A 20648-nucleotide genomic window follows, 5' to 3' on the forward strand; every position below is an offset into this window, starting at 1 on the left:
TGAGAGATAGATGACTGCTAGGACCACCTTTAGGATGCATTTAAAGACATTCTGTTTAACATCCAGTTAATGAAGAGCATGCAGACTTGCTTACTCTTAGATTAATCCCATAGATGAATCTGAATGAAAATGAGACAGCTTCCTCTAACATGATGCATCTGTCTTTATTTACTAGTTGGAAAACATGAACCATAAATGTTTATACTAGTTGGTCCCTAAAGAAAAAAAAAGGTCTGAAAACTCTCTCTCCTTTATATAGTATATATAATATATATGTACAGTGTCAAACTTTCTTGATAAATGGACAAATAAAAATTCTCCAAAATGACCTGAAATAATAAACCTACAAAAGGTTTCCTGTAAAGTTGATGTTTTAAAGATACTTGTTTTTCATTGGACAGCGACGTTATGTATTTAGTGTAATTACAGGTGTGGTCCAATGAGACACTGGGTTTTGCCACAAGACAGTGTAAAAGTGTTTCCCCTGCTGTCCAATACAAGGGCTCATAGAGGCCGCTTTTGGGTAGTGTATCTCTTGGTGAGAGATCACTGTCGGTTAGACATGCCTCTATATACTTTCTCTGCTGTGCACATTATTATATTGATTTTTGTTCTTAATTTTTTCATTATTGAATATTATTTTAATTATAATGTCTTATGCCAAGCTCAGACTACACAACATTTTTGTCCCTCACGATGTTCACTATGTCAGATTAAGCAGTTTTTTTCGTTTTGTGTTGTTTTTAGGGGACTGGCAACACTACACGTTAGTCACCGACCAATCATCGTCCGCGTTCTTCGCGTGAGTTTGTAGGTCGTCGCTCACATCAAATTACTGCTCTTTGACTGTGTCACACTACACGGAACTTTGTCACTCACGACACTAAAAATTCGGATCCGACGTATGCAATGTGTCGGCGCTGACAAAATCAGGTCAAAATCGGGCTAAAATCGTGTAGTCTGATCCAGGCATTATATTTACTTTTCTTTTTATGTTCTTTTAACATTGTTCTAAAACTATTTTCTTAAATTACAATTATTGTTTTACATGATTTTAATTTGACGTATCTTTGTTTTAATCTTATTGAATCATGTTTTATCCATGCTTTATTCTTAATCTATTCTTTTATTTCCATTTTTATTGTTACATGTATTTGTAATTTGACTTCTCTTTGTATTTTCTATCGTGTAAAGCACTTAAAATAAACTTGCCTTGCCTTTACAATGCCCTCAAAGACATTCTGTGTTAAATCCAGCTAATGAAGGGCATGTAGAAATGGATCAGCGTGTGTAGACTTAAGAAATGAGGCAGAGACATAATGCATCATTCTTTATTGACTAGTTGGAAAACATGAACCCAAAATAAACATTTACACTGGTTGGTCCCTCAAGGCTTAAAAGATCCAGAGTAAACAAATCGAGGTAAACAAAAAAATTGTAAATTGTTCTGAAAACTCTATTTCTATCGTTTTTTTTCCTTCTTCTGTAAACTGAGCAATTTAAATCTCAAGCAATTGTACATAAATATTCTCTTTTTTTTCCTCCATGGAAATATTCTAGCAAAAGAAATATATTTTTTTGCCATGGACATAATCTTAGCAAAATCTGTTCAGTCAGCAAGGCGTACCCCTAAAATAAATAGACTCCATAAAATACGTAAAAACTGTCAGTACGAACATTATTCTCGTTTCTATTCGTTTTATGCGAATAAGCATACGATAATAGTTTCTAATTTGGTTCTGATTCATAGATCTGAGAAACAGCATCTTTACTAAAACAGCTTCATGTCATGCAGAACTACGCACAGTAATGCATCAATGCTTTAGACAGGCTACTTGATAGCGCACGAAACGGAACCACTCAGCTTCCCCCACTGGATTCTATACCTAATAAACTGACGGAGACTGCTCTACAGCCTGCTGGGGGGCGCTGTTGTGCTTTTATACTGTACGTTTATAGTGTATCGCTCCCGGTACAACTCTGAAATCGGTCTTGCTTTCCTGGTTCTGTCTAGGGAGTGAAGACTTGACTTTTTAAGGAGACGTGGGGGGATCATGAAAGGAGAAGTTTTTAATGCTTTCGAACCAAAACATGTGGCCAATACCTGATATTGATGATTTTAATTGGCTAAAAATATAAAAGCTAATAGGCCAATAGCTAATAGGTTTTTCTGGATTTCTTTAGATTTAGTTAATCTGTGTTTAACTGACTCAACTGTAAAATGCCTTCATGCTTGTTTGTTTGGTCGGCAAACATGATAGCAGAGCTCTGATTGGTCAGCCTGGTAATAATACACTAAGAAAATAGAGTTGGCTTCGACTGAAAAATTGAAAAATCATTTTTGGACTTGGTGTGAAAGACCAATATATTAATATATGTCTTCGTTTTTTATGATTCAATCAGACATCTCTATAAGATGTAGGTGGACAGAAAGGAACAAGCTCTGTTATTAGTCAAGGCCTTTCACATCCAACTAGCCACCAAGGTAATTACAGCAAATTAAAGAAAGAACCACTTATATTTTGATCTACAATGAATAGGGTGAATTTTATGAGAAAAAACACACATTTTATGTACCTGATACAAGTATTAATTGACTGAAAACGCAATGGCTGATTGACCAATCTTTTTTTGTATCCACTTTATAAGTTTTAAGTATTAATCTGTGTTTTTTGATATGGTTGACACATAACGCAGCTGTAGACAGAAGCATACTTAAATGTTAAGTGTTTTACCACTAACACTGAATTACTGAGGGGAAAATCTACACATTATGAGGCTTGAAGCTATAGTTGAACAAACTAGAAAGCACCTAGAGAAACGTAATGCCTAAAAACATACAAGATGAGCTGTTCTTCCACTAACTTTGATACTCATTTGTTTGGCCTGTAACCACAACATCAGATCTCTGGTTGGTCAGCCTGATACTAATGCATTCATTCCATGCAGAATATGAGCAGATTATGAGAAATGCGTCCAACACAGTTTATTAGTTTTGGGCTTGGTGTAAAAGACAACATTAATATGCATTTTTGTCCTCTTTAAAAAGCTTTTCCTTAGAATGCCAAGGAGTTATGCTATCTTTTTATGAACTGTAGGTAACTGATAGCTGGGAAGGATATATCAGCTGCATCCCGAACATTATCTTTGACAGTTGATTGAAATAAACAAGCTCTCCTTTTAGTTTAGGTTGGCTAGGATAAAAAAAAAAAACTCAAGGGCTTTCACGTCTGACTTGCCACCAAGGTAATTAGCAAGTGACAGAAGAATCGACCAGTCAGGTTTTGATCTACACTAGCTGTATGATCAAAACAGCACTCTGGGCTTTCAGGAAGTCAAGGATACATCATCACTCAGAATGAGTGAACACGGTCTAACAGAGCAGTGGTCTAACCAGGCTGTAGAACAGCAGTGAGAAGCTCTGGGATAGGACTTTTCACTGCATTCACAGCATGTCTACAGCACCGCACAGCAATTCTGATATATTCTGATATATCAGACCCCACATGTCAAAGACCCCAAGTAGTCAATGGTGCTTCATGTTGCGCCTGAGCAGCACACCATTTTAAAACATTGGCCTATAACTGGCACATCATAAAAGTTTAAATTCTAGAATAATTAGTGCATTACATCAAATAAAACCATGGGATCTCAATATCAGCTAATCAAAAAAAAAGTTCTGCTCTGAGAAGCTGGCCCATGATCTACCACACAGATCCACTGGAAGCTTTTGCCAACAGCAGTTCCTAATCACATCTGCGCTACCCAGGAATCCTCGAATAGAAATTCCTATCTTTAATCCCCCTGATTGGATAATTCTTATTGACCTGAATGGCTGCATTTGTATCAACTTGCACTCGTAGGGGTTGTGTGGGTATGTTGGATAATCTTGAGTTCATAATAAATCACTCCTTTGTCAGTTTTTTTTTCCTTCCAGAGGAGGCCGGACGTGCAGTAGAGGGCTCTGGGGAAGCTTTTTTTTGTTGTTGTTTTCACACAAAAATGAAACGTTAATGAACACATAAAGGTCAGCCTGTGACCAGCATGCAGGAAGCGGCATGCCTCCCTCCTAAATTTAATAAAACACCAGTGACTCTGGAGACGGACAGCATGGACCTCATTCAGACCCTGACACAGGCCAAGTTTTCTCACATACATACTGTTGTTTTTCTATGATCTTTTTTCCCTAAAACTGATTGTGTTAAATGCGCTGATTAGCTTATCTCACGTAAAGATTTGGCACCGAACGGTCAAAAACCTTCAACTCGAAACTCTCGATCAGATCAACTGTCATTCTTTACACACTGAACATAAAAAAATCACATATACTGTACATACATACAGTACATTAACATTGTAAATAATAAAAGCATAATATAAATAAATAGTGACATGGCCATGAACAACACTGAACTAACAAAAAGGCAGTTTTCCCCAATTTCAGCAGTTCTGGAACAAACAACACGTTTAAATGACAAGGACACTTAACGAGGAACACTGTGGCTTCTGGAGCTGTGATGAAGGTGCATACTCAGCAGAGGTCACACATGGATCAATATAGTGCAACAAACATGTTTTTACCTCATTTTTGTATGTTAGGAACGTTAAGATCAGTCTGAAACGATATGGTTTTACAGCCCGACTGATATAGAATAGGTTTTTGATATACCGCTGGAGAAGAATAGTCTAAGGCTTGGTTTACACTGCAGGTAAAATGGCTCAAATCTGATGATCTTTTTCATCGTATTTGACACAGATGTGTCCCATTATGTCCCCAATTTGAATGGCCAATTACCCGACCCACTCATTAGAAGCCCCCCCTTATCACTAGTAATGCCCTAACAATAGTAGAAGGGTGAAGGCAAGCACATGCGTGACAGCACGTTAGTCCACTGGACTGCAATCTGACATTTTCAATTCTGGACAAATTTATGTTGCACTGAAATCCGATACATAGCCAATTTGCGGCAATACAACTCACTCTGAACTGCCAGATCGGAATTTAACAACTTTTGTCAAGAAGAAAGGAAAAAGGCTATAAGGATAAAGGAAAATGAACAAAAGTAGACATAAAAAATTAGCAACAGCAGTGAGTGAGGGTTTTAGGGGTGGGATAGTGAGAAAAAACACCCTATAAATATTTGGAGTTGGAGTGTCTCTGTTTCAATAATGTTAGAAGCAAATTATCGGTATTCTGCCAGCCATAGCTAATATGACTCTGGCAAAAGGATGAAATCAAAGCGGCAAGTACACAGTGCAGATTGGGTAAATGGCCTCGCATTAGGTGAGAAAATCAGGTTTGGTCCACTCTTACCTGCAGTCTGAACACACAGCCTAAGCTAAGGAGCTAAACTGGTAGCACATTCAATTTCAGAACATTGATGAAGGGAAGCTTATTATATAATAAATAACCTCAGTGCAGCGCTTGACCAATTAGTGCGTAAAGTGTAGTCATTGCTACCCGTTAATGTGTGATCTCCACTTGTGTCATTGTGCTCGTTGTACCATAGACTAAAACTCACTTTTATAAAACTAGAAGAACATTTCTGATAGCTACTCTAAACTACACATGGTTGCAATGCTAATGACAATAGTCAAGCATTACCAAAAAACAACATATTAACATATAAAAAAGAAAGAAACACATTAGCAAGCTTTTAGATGAATGCAAAACCTATATCTATACTACATGATCAAACTTTAGTTTTGGTCAGGAGATCATAGAGTGGAGTTTTCTGTCCAAAATAGGAAGAAGTGAAATCGAGATACTATATAGAAAAATGGCAAAACCAATGCAGAAGAACATAGAATCAATCGGAAGTCTAGTAGCACCCAATTTCACAGTGGATTACCTAGTGCAGAGAATATATTGGCTTCTGAGCTCGACACATAGCTAAATGGAGCCTGAATTAAGCAATAACAAACAAATAAATGAACAGAAATACCATTCAAAAATGTCATGTCGGATGTGAGGTAAGGGTCCTAATCTCCTCTTACTCAAACTTGGAGATGAAATAGGATGGAATTGCCCTTAAACTCTGATCTGGGACAAGATGCCCAATCCCATTTGTCATTTGTACCCCAACCCCTTGTTTTTGAGTGTCATCCTTCATCTTTCCTTGGAATTGAGTTACTAGGAAAAGTGGTTGAAATCCTATCGTCCACTACTAATTCTGCAGTGAAGGGAAGCTAAAGTTAGTTATTCGCTAGCTTTTTGCTTTCTGAATTTCCCCATTCCACCTTAAATCAAACTGCAGCCTCAGATAACAGAATGTAACTGTTGCACCATTTAAGGTAAAAGGGGAAATGTAAGATATACCAATTTAGCAATATAGCTATATTTTCTATGCTTGGTATGAAGAAAAGGACCATAATACATTCAGACTACATAAAATAAAGGTAATACAATTGCTCATAACCCTCTATTTGAAGTGTAGCCTTAACACTTTACCTGAACTCCCTATACAAAAAAGACTCGGGACACACTACCCCTTGACGTGAATGGGCAAAAAAAAGGGGTAGGGCTAAGTGTTAGGAGCAAGGGGTGAAATGGGATTGGGCCTTAGATTGACAACTAAACCTGGTCCCAGATCAGCACAGAAAAGTCGTGGCACATTGACCCACATTCCCCTATAAACACTAGGCAGTCGGATTCGTACTTTTCGAAGCCAAATAAACAAATCTTAATGGAAGAAGAGCGGCACATACACAGGTGTTGGTGTTGGTTGGAGAATGTTGGGTCAGTATGCTCTGGGTTTAAAGGTTAATTTCCATTAAAGCCCTGTAAATGAAAGCATAGAGTCGGTGGGGATGAGTGGAGCTGCATGCTACACTGGGCTGTGGTCGGGCGAGGCATGCGTGGCGGTCAGCACGCACTCTGGCTGCTCTCTTGTTTTGCGCAGACCCGAGTACAGACGCTCCTCAAGGTTCACAGCCAGCTTATCGCTCAGCTCGGCTGTGATGGTTTGGGGGCCGTACCCTGTTTCGGACAGCTGCGGAGGCGAGTGGTCCTCACCCGGTTCGAGGGGTGGACCCACCTGCCCAGGCTCCTCTACTGGGACTTCTGATGGTACTACGTCGCTGCTTTCAGTCACAGGAGGGGGCAGAGAAGATGATATTTCCAATTTGTCCTTGTCCTTCAAATTCACACTTGAATCAGTGCTGACCCTTGTGTGATCGTCCCTCAAAGCTGAGGCATCCTGGTCCTGTTTTCCTGTTTTCTGCGTCTCAGGAAGGCTGGCTGCCCCCTCGCTGCCCTCCTCATCTGGAGCGCTGACGATTCGGGGGAGCGTACTTTGATAGCTACTTTCCAGTGGATAGTTGACAGTCTCTCCGCGGCGAAGAGGAGTGCGGCATCGGTCGAAGGAGGAGTGGAAGCGCTGGCCTGGGTCGCTGTACTGCTTAGAGCGCTGCCACTGCTTGCGCAGGTGCACGCGGGAACGGTGCTTAGAGCGTACAGGAGATTCCTGCTGGTCAAACTGAGGATCGTGACGCAGGAATTCGTGGAAGAGCGCGTCAGTTTTCTCGTCTATGCTGTAGTCTCGACGGGACAGAACTGGGGCACGTGGCTGGGTTGTATCGGACTGAGTGAACATCTGACCGTACGGTGACCACACCATAACATCCTCATCTAGTTTTGTCAAGCTTTCGCTACCTCCACTGGCTCCCGCAGGTTCCTCTTCCAATTCTTCATCAAAAATGTCTGTCTCAAAGCTTTCACACACAGTTCCCCTGTGACCTGAACTGGTAAAAAATTGTCTGCGCTCCATAGCCGACCCATCCTGGCTGTCGCTGCCACTCCGGAATAGCCGCATCTCGTCTGGCCCTCGGGATGGGGCTTCTATAGATGCATAGCCACTATCCATCTGTAGAAGTTTCCGTGTTCCTGATTCTCCATCGCTTCCTCGCTCTGATTCCACACTGTCCTGCTTTACTCGTTTCTCCATACCCTTGTCCCTGGGCAAATCTAGGTCCCCCTCCATTCCGTCCCCAATGTCCTCAGAGGGAAATCTGGGCAGCCCGTCCTTCTCCATTCTAAGCCTAAGTGAACTCACACTGTCCGCATCGCTGTGCACCGAGTTATTGTCGTTGTTGCTGCTCTGGTCAGAAGAGACATACTGCTCCAGAGAGGCACGCAAGGTCCAGATGTCACGGTAGAGAGCCTGGGTGTCTGTGCTCTCCCGACGATAGCCCACTCCCGGAGCCTCATCCTGGGGCTTGGCGCTCAGGCCGATCACCCCAGGCCCCATCGCTCTGCTGCAGCTGGGCTCCACCATCACCTCCACCTCTAACCTGCGGAGAAAGACAAAAGCCCATCAGAAACGATAACACAGTTCGCAAAGATGATTTGACGGGAGTGCATCTCTTCCACGAACTCATCTGACTCAGGCTTTCTGTCTCTTACACTTCAGTGTCCATATATCATACATACAATTTTTTCCCTCGACAGCTTTCAAGCAGGCAAGAAGAGATTCAAGCAGATGTCACTGCCAAAGCACAGATGGTGTACTGTACTATGCCACACAGTGTGGTTAATGTGACAGAACTACTGCACAGCCATGAGACTAAGTACATTTAAATGTAAGAAGAGCAATGCAACCCATGACGCTTGCGTGGTCTAAGCAAAGGCTGATGCACCTCCCTTGAGGCGTGAGGCACTTGAGGCAAATCACTTCTGGAGGCACTTCCAAAGCATCTGCAATCTTCAAAAGTGCCCCAGAGCTTTTTGACCCATCTCCCGTGAACTTCACAGGCACTAATAAGGTCACACTGCCCTGCTAAGACTCTGCGCCATCACTCCAGCATGGAATGGCTTGTTTGCGTGGTGCAGGAGAGGTGGATGATTGCTGCGGCAGACAGATGGGAGAGGGAATTAAAGATACCTGCCGAGGGACGGTGGGGGTGTGGAAGGGGGGGAAAGGAGACGAGGTGCCGGCCTGGATGGGCAGTAGGTTATGTCCTTGGTGCGGGCGATGTACTGGATGAGGTCGATGTGGTGGGCACCGTGCTCCTCCTCATCCATGCTCTCGCTGGCTGCTCGCTGCCTTTGGAATGGTCTTCGCTTGGGGGAGCCTAAAGGATGGAGTGGACATTATTAGCACATGGTGTAGGTCCTGATTGACCCATAGTTAAAAAAGGTTTTGGAAGTTTTTGGAAACAGAGTTTAGCTATTTATTCTTTTACAGTTCAATTGTTACATAAGACAAAATCTATAGTTGTTACATAGTAATTAAGCTTATTAAGACTTTCCAGGTAACAGGGGGCAGGTTTTCCCTGTCTTGGCCTCTCTTTGGATTGTAGAAGAACCTCTGTTATACATATGTCTGTTTGTTTCTCCATCTACAATATAAGAGTTCAATGAGAGGTCTTAGAGGTTATTTTTTTTCTTCTATTGTTTAATGAGCAATTATAGTCTGCCTCAACTTTCTGTATTTGGTCCAAAAAATCTGAACCATCTAGCAAAGTGTTTTTATTTTTGACTGTGATTCTACATTCTTCTGATGCTCTATGTATCACATGACAATTTTCTACGATACCACTGCATCTGTGTTACTGAAAAGGATAAAATACTCCTAAATTAGCAAATAGCAGGAATTACCTCTTGTAATTATTGGTGTCGGTTTCTAAGAATTTGACTCCCAATATTCTTCACCACAGGTTTACCCTATTAATTTAATTAGGGCCACCATGTGGAGTAATGAAACAGTAACTTTAGTAAGTCAAATTGAGTTTGATTGAAACTATACAATATATTGCGATATTGATATATTGTCCATCTGCTAGGCCTGAAACCACCTCTTTTGGTCAATCCAAATTTAGTTTGAGCATGGATGGAGGCACTTTTTACTTTTCACTCTACACATGATCTGGATTTTACAGGGATTTCACACCGACCTTGTTTGGCCCCGGACTTTCAGACTTTTCACTTTGGGTCCGAACCAAAGTAGCAGGTGTGAAAGAGGGCGCAAACCACGGTCTAGACCAAAGGACCAGAGTTCAGTCCGACCAAAAGAAGTGGGCTCATTCTGGATCTACAGAATCATGGTCCAGGTTCATCTGTAGAGTGAAAGCAGTTTTCTAGATGGTTTGGATTTTCGGATCAGTTACAGGAAGTTTAGGCAGTCTTTAAACCAATAGAAAAAAGAATTGTGTTGGGCCGAAATTCGACTTCCCTTGGCGTGCAGGTGCGTCACAAAGCAGTATGTACACAAAAGGTTATTAAGGTTATTGGGAATTAATTAATTTACTGTAACAGTAGATTATCTGAGAATAATTTTTTACATGCATGTACACGAAGTCTACAGATATAGAGCTAGAATGCGCCACAACACCTGGCAAAAGCAACTTCAAGACGAACTCATAACTAACATTCTACAAACCAGTTAATTTACAGTATAGGGATGCAGCCCACATAACTGATAATAAAAACAGGGTGTAGTAAAGTTCCTTAATCCTCTCACTAAGCTGCAGTGTGAAACCTAAACTAACCGGAACAAATGTGCAGAAAACAATGTAGCAAAGACATAAACCTTGGTGCGAAGTCTGCTCTGGACTTTCAGCTGTGCAAACTTCCTTCATTGAACAATAAAACATTAGATTATACTGCTACTCTAGAGGCAGTTCATCTGGGAGTGAGAGTCTCTCACTCTCTCTCTCTCTCAATATGAGAAGGACTGCTTGCTTGCCCATGGATTTCTGACAGGAAAAAGCCATCACCCGACCATCTGCTGGAGTGGAGGTCTTGGCACCCAAACAGAACCACTCCCTCTTACCCACCCAAGAACATTCTCTAGTGTTGCACAAACAGAATGACACACACACATACAAACGCACACAGTCTGACAGTCACTATCCACTCTGCTTCCAATGAAGTGTTCAGATGTAATAAGGTCTGTGACCATTTTCTGAGGAAACGCTCAGTTTAAAAGCGTAATGATGAGCCGGGGCAGATACAGTTTCAGTATGAGTGACTTTCCCTCAGGCTCAGAAACAAAACGGCTGTTTTATGGATTCTAAAGACAGTCTCCATTTCCCAGGAAGCCACCTGTGCACCTCATTATCACAGATGCCTGTCTGTCAACAGTCAAAACCAGCACTTCTGTTCCCACCTAAACATTGAAGAATTAACTAAGCAGCAGGCAGAGAGGAAGGGATGATATCTGCACTGTTTCCATCCATATGTCCATCTCTCCATCTGTCTGTAAATCAATTAGTAACTCTAATAATCTTTATTCTGTTAGCGTAATCTGCATTTGAACAAACTTCTATTACCTCAAAAGTCAAAGAAGAGCAAAGTGCAAACACACATTAACCAAGTGCAAACAACGCTCTCCCCACGACCACGTGGATTCCCCCCTCCCTGTGGCATTAATAACATTTCTTTCAGCGATCAACCGGAGATCCGTTTTTAAACCTATAGTTACTTACACAATATAGCTAATACTAACTAGCTGCTGTAAACAGAAGGTGTAAGCTCCTCCAGCTTCAGCTCTGTCTGTGGGCGTTCCCGAGCCTAGGTGAGTAAGGCCATGAACTTACTGGTCGACGTAGACACCAATCATCTCTCTGATTGACTCGTTTTTCTGAGGTTTTCCTATTCTTAGCTACTGCAGACAATGGAAGCTGAGAAACAGTTTCATATGCAGCATACATATACAACCTCTATATAGAGACCTATAGTATTTCACAATGAACAAGGAAAAAGTGGATTTTAGCAGAGGGAGACCTTTAAGAGGTGGTGTGGTAAGTTTAAATGTTTTTTATCAATTTATAAATAACAATACACAGAGTCTCTGTTTCATTTTACCCCACTGAATCAATAAAAACAGCTCCAGAGTTGTGTTATGAATATGAGATATAAATGGGTGTAAGATCCTGTTTTACTCCATTTTACACTTTTACTAAAGTGAAAATAACATATTCAACATCCTGGCTTTTTGCACTAACCCCGCCTAGTAAATCATGTGACTGTAGTCCACCAATAGAAACTCTGGTTGTAATCAACATTTGATGCTTTTGGTGAGTTTTCCATACCAGTCTGCTGTAACCTGGTGGTTACCACTTATCCAAATGAGTAGGTGAACTCACATAAGCTTTTTTAAAATGTTTTAAAAAGTTATTTATCTTAGTGATTATATATTGTATGATTTTATACCGTATTCCTGATTGTTTTACTAGTCTGCTATCAAATATTCCACAGTTAATCCTGTTGGATGTGGTTCGTCCTTCTTGGGGGTATGCTGACATTACCCTGGATACCGTGGCTCTTGATGCATCACAAAGACTTGCTGTCTTGGTCAAAGATGCGCCAGCAAGACGTGCACCAACAATTTGTCCTTTTTTGAAGTCTGGTATGTCGCCCATAATGTTGTGTGCATTGCAATATTTTGAGCAAAACTGTGCTCTTACCCTGCTAATTGAATCTTCACACTCTGCTCTTACTGTGCCTTAATGTGCAATTAATGAAGATTGGCCACCAGGCTGCTCCAATTTAACCATGAAACCTCCCACACTAAAATGACAGGTGTTTCAGTTTCATTGTCCAACCCCTGTATATGCACTTTACTCTAAGTGTAAATACTAGCAATAAGTGTACATAGTGCCTGCAGATGCTATGTACTGTAAATACCTAGTAACAACATGATGCTTGTAAATAGTGTGATGTTACCATATGCACTTAAAAAAAAGAAAGGTCTCCACATTTTGCAGAGTCATATTTTTGGAATAAGTCCTCACTACAGCCCTTTTTACTTATCACATATTAATGTGTGTCAGCTGGGTTGCCAAGTTGGAACTGACAGGCTGATAAATATGGAGCAGAGATGCTGATCTGAGTGAGCGTGAAAATACGAGTGAAAAGCAGAAAAACGATCATCACAGACGGTGATGTAACACAGTCAGTTATGGTAGATAATGAAGTCATTCATTTCCCTGGAAGACATGAATGATAAACAATAACACTGACTGTAATGAAGTGTGGCAGCTATGCGTGTAAAGCCACCATGGAAGCAGAACGACAAAATAAAGCACTTGAATTAACACACCATTAACACACACAAACACTAATACACTCATGCTATAACTGTCTTGATAAATTACTGTCTTGATAAATGACAAATTTATTACATTGCATTTATTTACCATTTATTTTACTAAAAACCTTTGATATGAAATGTATTTAAATAATTCATTATATTGTATTATTAATACCACAATTAACAAGTTTTTTTACTTTGACTAGTGGAATATTATAAAAATTCCTTTATTTTTTTATTTGCAATGCATATAATTTTTTTTTTCCAATATTGTGCAGACCTAATCTTCAGTAACAAGACATTTATACTGCATTGACCTATATCATATTTTTTTACACTATAAGGCGCAAAAATCGTCAGTGCACCTTAATAATCTGATGCGCCTTTTGTATGAATGTTACCAGTCAGTTTGTAAGGAGAAAAAAAGCAATTTCGCTGAAATACAGAGTTATACAGGAATTTCAGTTTAGTTCTACAGCACCGAGACTTAAGACTGAAGCACCATTACCATTAACTGCTCTGAGCACTAGCTCTTTCTTCATTCAGAGGTGAATATTACTGGCCTGTAGCCTGCTGCTAACCCCGCCTAGCACTACTGGAGCAGCATTAGCATTAGCCGCTAACCATGCTAAGCCCCAGGTCCTTTGCTGTTTAGAGGTGAGTATATTGTACTGTAGCTTACTGTAAATAAACAGGTGTTTTACTCATCTAAATAAACTTTTTTTTTAGGAGAGAAATCTGTGTAGATTAACATCCAGTGCTTGTTTGACTTAAAACGTACTGTAAACATTTTAAAAAAATTACTTCTTTTGTTTACTTAGCTTAGTTTAGCCTTATAGTTCTCGCCACCTAGCGTAATTAAAAGGACAACATGGCGAGCCCCTGTTCCTTACTAGTGTTGCATAATGTGCCTTATAATCCGGTGCGCCTTATGTATGAAAATAGACCAGAAAATAGATGTTTATTGATAGAGCGCCTTGTAACCCGGTGAGCCTTATAGTGCGAAAAATACGGTACTTCTCCACACATACTGTACATATGGGGAAGGCATCTATGTGTAATTATATGTACTTATGCATATAGACACACACACACACACACACACACACACACACATGAATAAATAAAATACAGTCTGGACTCCTGAGTAGCTGGACTCCTGAGTAGCTGGACAGAGCACCGTACTTTCACTGTAATGTGGGCAGTTATGTGGGCAGTGTGTGTGTATGTGTGTTTGTGTGTGTGTGTATATGTACCTCTGGTATCCAGGCTTGAGGCTCTCTGGCTGCTGTCGAATTTCCATCTCTTGATTTTGAAGTAGGGACTCGCTCCCTCTAGGCTGGCGTGGCGCCGCAGTTTGGTGAAGAACTGCAGCACCGGACCCTGAGGAGCACCCCCTGAGGAGGACAGAGCCGTGGTGGAGAGGGACGTTCCCTCACGCCCACTGACCGGGCTGACCCCCCTCACCTCCATCTTGGGGAAAGAAACATTATTAAATTACTCTTAAAGGTAACTTCTGTTCATTTATATGCAGTACACGTTTATTTTATTCACATATTCTTCTCCAAAATAACTTTACAGGAAAAGAAAAACACATTCTCCCTTGTCAGTCAATGTAAAAGCATTTTATTTCATGTCATTTTGAAGCATTTCTATCTCTATCTATTTCTATCCTAAATTCTTGAAACAATTTTACCACTTGTCTTGTTTGATTTAGGACCTTTGGACTGTTCAGTTTGGTCCAAAGCAAAGAAAGTGTGTTTGAAGTGTAAAAACACATTTTTGAGATTTTTTTAAACTGATTAAAGGACGTTGATTTGGGATATTATCCCCCATTAAACAATAGAAATATAGGGATAAATGCTGTTGTGCTGAAATCTCCTGTTTAAATGCGGACAAAATTGTTTTCAATACATTTTTAAAATGCGATAATCAAGATTGTTTATCTCTATGTACAGAATAGAACCTGCTAAGGGAATCTCAGTAGATAGGCTTTTTTGTTTCTGTCAGAAAACTTTTATTTTGGCAATCAATTTCTTTAGCTAAAATAAAATAATGGTATTTTGGCACCTTATTTAATCTAAAAGCTGCTTATGAGGTTAAAGGAATGTACCTTCCTACATTCCAAACAATAGTTTGCATGCTCGATGGCTCTAAATGGTGGTATTGTTAATATTTTGGCACTATATATATACAGATCTGAAAATAAAATAAGGGACCACTTAAAAATGTTGAGTTTTTTTTAATTTACCAAATTAAAAAGCTCTGGAACCAACAAGAAGATGGATCACAAGCCAACAAACCAAGCTGAACTGCTTGAATTTTTGTACTAGCAGTGGCATGAAGTTACCTAAAAGCAGTGTGTAAGACTGGTGGAGGAGAACATGCCAAGATGAATGAAAACTGCGATTAAAAACCAGGGTTATTCCACCAAATATTAATTTCTGAACTCTTAAAACTTTATGAATGATTTTTTTTTTGTTTTAGTTGTGAAAAAATATATATTTGGACACAACTTCTCATTAAATGGGACACATATGAAACTTGTCCTCCACAATCTCCTGATCTCTTCACAGTTTCAAGGAAAAGCAGCAAGTATTGTGAATCTGGCAGGAAGGCAAATTTTGACACAACACACAAAGAGGCAAAGGAAACTAAGCCCACATAGGTAATGCTGATGCAGCTCTAAGGTTATGAACACACACTGAACAGTGAGCAAATCCTCAGTGGTTTAACAGCTTGTTTGACTCCAGGCCATTTACCTGTGACCCACATTAACTTCCAGTTTCTGTATTTGTGGTTTGACTTATTACACAAAACTGCAACTGTAGTTCACTCAGTATGTGTGTTTGTGTGTGTGTGTGTGTGTGTGTGTCTCACCAGGCTAGGGCCTGAAGGCTCAGGGCTGGGAGTCGGGAGTTTTTCACAGAAGCTGGTATCCACAGTGGAGTTGAGAGCGTCTCCTGGCAGAGCTGAACTGGGACTGAGACTCAGGCTAACCAGAGCCGTCTGCGGCAGTGGACACATCGGGGGCTGAGGGCAGACCAGGCAGATTTACAGAAGGCGGACCTGAGAACACTCAAATCGTGTTTAGCAAAGCATGAAAGTAAAGGTTAGTGCAAAGGGTCAGAGAAAACATGAGTTAGATAATGAATATTCCAGGATCAAACATGAGACAAATCCCAAAACCAAGCACAAGTCAAAAAACTGAGAACACTAACAAAACCAGGCTACAAAAACAAAGGGGGATACAATATTCAGTGGTCCAATATTCAGAAAAGTCCACTAATGAGAACTGGCTAATAATCTGAACAGTCCACTAATGAGAACAGGTTAATAATCTGAACAGTCCACTAATGAGAACAGGTTAATAATCTGAACAGTCCACTAATGAGAACAGGTTAATAATCTGAACAGTCCACTAATGAGAACAGGTTAATAATCTGAACAGTCCACTAATGAGAACAGGTTAATAATCTGAACAGTCCACTAATGAGAACAGGTTAATAATCTGAACAGTCCACTAGTGAGAACAGGTTAATAATCTGAACAGTCCACTAATGAGAACAGGTTAATAATCTGAACAGTCCACTAATGAGAACAGGTTAATAATCTGAACAGTCCACTAATGAGAACAGGTTAATAATCTGAACAGTTCACTAATGAGAACTGGCTAATAATCTAAACAGGCAACTAATGAGAACAGGTTAATAATCTGAACAGTTCACTTATGAGAACAGGCTAATAATCAGAACAGTTTACTAATGAAAACAGGTAATATTCTGAACAGTCCACTAATGAGAACTGGTTAATAATCTGAACAGTCCACTAATGAGAACTGGTTAATAATCTGAACAGTCCACTAATGAGAACTGGCTAATAATATGAACAGTCCACTAATGAGAACTGGTTAATAATCTGAACAGTCCACTAATGAGAACTGGCTAATAATATGAACAGTCCACTAATGAGAACTGGTTAATAATCTGAACAGTCCACTAATGAGAACAGGCTAATAATCTGAACAGTCCACTAATGAGAACTGGCTAATAATCTGAACAGTCCACTAATGAGAACAGGCTAGTAATCTAAACAGGCAACTAATGAGAACAGGTTAATAATCTGAACAGTTCACTTATGAGAACAGGCTAATAATCTGAACAGTTTACTAATAAGAACTGGCTAATAATCTAAACAGTCCACTAATGAGAACTGGCTAATAATATGAACAGTTCACTAAAGAGAACAGGTTAATAATCAGAACAGTTTACTAATGAAAACAGGTAATATTCTGAACAGTCCACTAATGAGAACAGGTTAATATTCTGAACAGTCCACTAATTAGAACAGGTTAATAATATGAACAGTTCACTAGTGAGAACAGGATAATTATCTAAACAGTTCCATACCTAAACAATCCATAATATTGAGAAAAGTCCAATTTGAAGAACAGTCCAATAAATCGAACAGTCCAGTGATCTGAACGGATCGGTGAAGAATTGCTGACCTACTGCAATGCCCTCTTATACCTCCCACCCTGACTGACTCCGCCCCCTCCCGCTCTGAGCCCTGGACTGTCACCTGGAAGATGGAGAGGCTGGATTTAGCGACAGGGCGGGTTGTCATGGCGATGCTGTTCTCCAGTGACTCACACTCGTGGATGGTGACGATCTTGAGGGCGGGGGAAGGGAGGTGGAGGTGGGTGAGCCTGGCATTCTTTAAGTGATGGAAGTCACCCTCAGTGAGTGTGTACCTGAGAGAAAGAGGAAAAAGAAAGATAGTTCCCTATGTTGAGAAAATAAGGCTGATAAATGAAAATGCACTCCTGGGAGAACTGCATGGGTGAGTGTGTGTGGGCGGTGTGTGTGTGTGTGTGTGTGTGTGTGGGTGTTTGTTATATACAGACAGGAAGTGTGGGCTGGCTGATCTGAATGTGGCTCTGTGTTTTATGCTCTATAATTCATATCCAGCCCACACCCTCCCCTTACACACACACACACACACACACACACACACAATACAATACTAATGCACTTCCTACTTACTACTGTCTATCTTTTCTATTCAGTCTTTCTTAACCCTTTGTCTTCCTTTCACCCTCAGTCCTTTTCCTCTTTGACTCTCTCTCTCTCTCTCTCTCTCTCTCGCTCTCTCAGGTTCTTTAGTTCTTCCCCTTCCATCTCTTTCTTACTGTCTCTCACTCTTTCTTTCTTTACCTCTCTTTTTTAGTTTCTTTACTTGTGTATCTCTCTCTTCCTTTTCTATTAATGTATTTAATATATTTTATTGTGCAGTATAAATAATCTACTTTAAACAAACAGCTCAGTTCTGCAGAGTAGGAAGTTGATTTCCCTCTTTCTCTAACTCCCTCTCTCTCTCTCTCTCTTTCACACACACACACACACACACACACACACACACACACACACACACACACACACACAGTGTTAATATTAATACACTCAATCAAAAAATAGCTGCGCCCAGAAGGAAGTGATATGGGCAATATTTAGCGCAACACATACAGAAGTAGTTGGTAACGCATGTTTTAGAGTTGTAGATGTTCCTAATTGCGTTCTTGTGCTAATTCATACCATGCAGCTTATATATTCCATTGTACAAAATTGAAGCAGGACTAGTCACTGAAGATGAGCCACAGCTTTTGATGATTCTGTTTTCGTCTTTTGTCCTTTTTTGGTATGCAGCAAATGGCCAGAAGCCCTGATGTTTTATAGTGTGGTGCAATTTCATATGATCACAGATCACCTTAAGTCACCATTACAGGCAATTTGACAACCCAATGTTACATTAACGAGGTCCTGCAACCAGTGGCCCTGAATACACACCCCGGTGCGCTATCCCAACAGGACAGCGCTCATTTACATACTGCTTGTCATGAAGTCACAGACATTATTATGGCTTGGCCATGCCTTCCCTCCTTCTGAACTGCAACGCAATCTGACACTTCCTTTTGGGTGCAGCTGTTTTATTGATGATGAATGTACAGTAACTCAGTTAGCCTTGGGAGGTGGTTAAGGGGTGGTTGAGTGGGTGTTACTCCGAGGGTGTGAGTGGGTGGCAGACCTTCGACCTTTCTCCAGGGTCTTCTTGCTGTGGTCGAAGAGTGCAGCCTCGTTGAAGGAGACCCGGCGGCCAGTGGTTCCGGTAGAGAGGAAGCGCTCGGTCTCAGCGTCGTGAGAGCTGCCGGCCGACACACAGTCTGACTCCTCCACACGGATTGTGATCTCTACAGGGGATTAACACACACCGAACACACACGTTTTACCATGTCAACCACACAAAATGATCAGTGTAGACTCCAAGTCTAAATAACCCCTTAGACCCTGTATTTGAGCACTTCATTAATCACATAGCTACTTCACTTTATTTTATTTTAATCCTGGATATATGGAGATATTTGGAGTGCATAATTAGTATAATGACATTCTGGATCATTGACGTCTGTTACAAATCTGATCAAATTTTTTTTCTTGTATTTTTTAATATCTCAGATATGGGTGTGCCATATCATATCGCATGCAATAACAAAATTTAATTTTCATTTTGTTGCAGTAGTGCATTCTTAAAATAACTATTTTAAATTCAGTGTTTTGTCATGTCATCAAGAGTATCGTTATCACGAAAATTTCATTAAATATTGTGATATTATTTTATGGCCATAGCACCCACCCCTAGTGCTCAGTGTGTAAAATGTGATTGTAAAGCATTCTTGAGTGTCTAGAAAGGCGCTATGTAAGTTTAACTTCATTCATTCAATACTAATAACAAAAATAACATCAGTTTCATAGACACTTAACTAGAACCCTGAGGGACGACTTAATTACTAATACTAATATTTTATCCCAGTAATTAATCACAACAGTATTAAAAACTGAATGATCAATAGTGGAAGGGTTTTTGAAAAATTATTTGATCGTCTTATTCTAACAAGGCCTAGTGATTAATGTTTATTCATTAGTTAGCCCAACATCATATGAGGGTGATGCTGATGTTGAAGGTAAAATTCAGGTGTTTCCTGGCTTGGATTCATAATACAACAAGACAGCAGGACATAACACAGCAAAAACAATTAAGCCTGGTTAATACAGGCATGTATAATGCTTAGCATGATGCATTACAGTAACCATGTCTAACCATGGGCTTTCTGTTGCAATAACAGCATGATGTAATTGAGAATACGTTAATTATATATTATTTCTTAATTAAAGTTCATTCAAACCAATTCTGCAGAAAGTGCAGATTGTCAAGGTTCTGTAAATACATCGTTTGAGCCCTTTCAACAAATAACCATTTATTAACCATTCTCCCATTAGGTAGAACTAAAAACAAACTGTATTTTATTCAAAACTTTTTAAAGAATATTGCTTCTTTCATTAGGAATATTGTAATAACTCACAATAGTATACAAAAGGGGAGAAATAGTTGATATATGGTTATCCATTTGAAGAGTTTATTCATTTAATCATTCAAAGAAACATTTAAATTATTTATGTATTAAATATTTCTATTTTCTAAACAGTTGCAGTAGCAAGCAACAAACTAATTTGATGTGTTCTCATCATTGTTGAAAATAGAAACTTGTAAAATTACAAA

General features: G+C 39.9%; 1 protein-coding gene and 1 long non-coding RNA gene across 3 annotated transcripts in view; one reads left to right on the plus strand and one right to left on the minus strand.

Annotated features, from left to right (window-relative positions):
• Positions 1-1317: 1317 nt before the first annotated feature.
• The window catches only part of cbarpb (CACN subunit beta associated regulatory protein b), a 35317-nt gene continuing 15986 nt past the window's right edge, over positions 1318-20648 (minus strand). For both annotated transcript variants that reach the window (XM_049465510.1, XM_007252616.4), the window contains exons 5-10: positions 19119-19281; positions 17616-17787; positions 15915-16067; positions 14291-14507; positions 8883-9072; positions 1318-8292 (exon numbers count right to left, since the gene is read on the minus strand). In XM_049465510.1, the coding sequence (XP_049321467.1) occupies positions 6828-8292; positions 8883-9072; positions 14291-14507; positions 15915-16067; positions 17616-17787; positions 19119-19281 (2360 nt within the window). In that variant the 3' untranslated portion in view covers positions 1318-6827. The remainder of the gene's footprint in view (positions 8293-8882; positions 9073-14290; positions 14508-15914; positions 16068-17615; positions 17788-19118; positions 19282-20648) is intronic.
• LOC125782206 (uncharacterized) lies at positions 16468-17170 on the plus strand. The gene is made up of 3 exons (XR_007424810.1): positions 16468-16536; positions 16571-16672; positions 17114-17170. It is a non-coding gene; the product is annotated as an uncharacterized LOC125782206 (long non-coding RNA).

Source organism: Astyanax mexicanus, chromosome 16 (assembly GCF_023375975.1).
Source record: "Astyanax mexicanus isolate ESR-SI-001 chromosome 16, AstMex3_surface, whole genome shotgun sequence".
Taxonomy (NCBI): Eukaryota; Metazoa; Chordata; class Actinopteri; order Characiformes; family Acestrorhamphidae; genus Astyanax; species Astyanax mexicanus.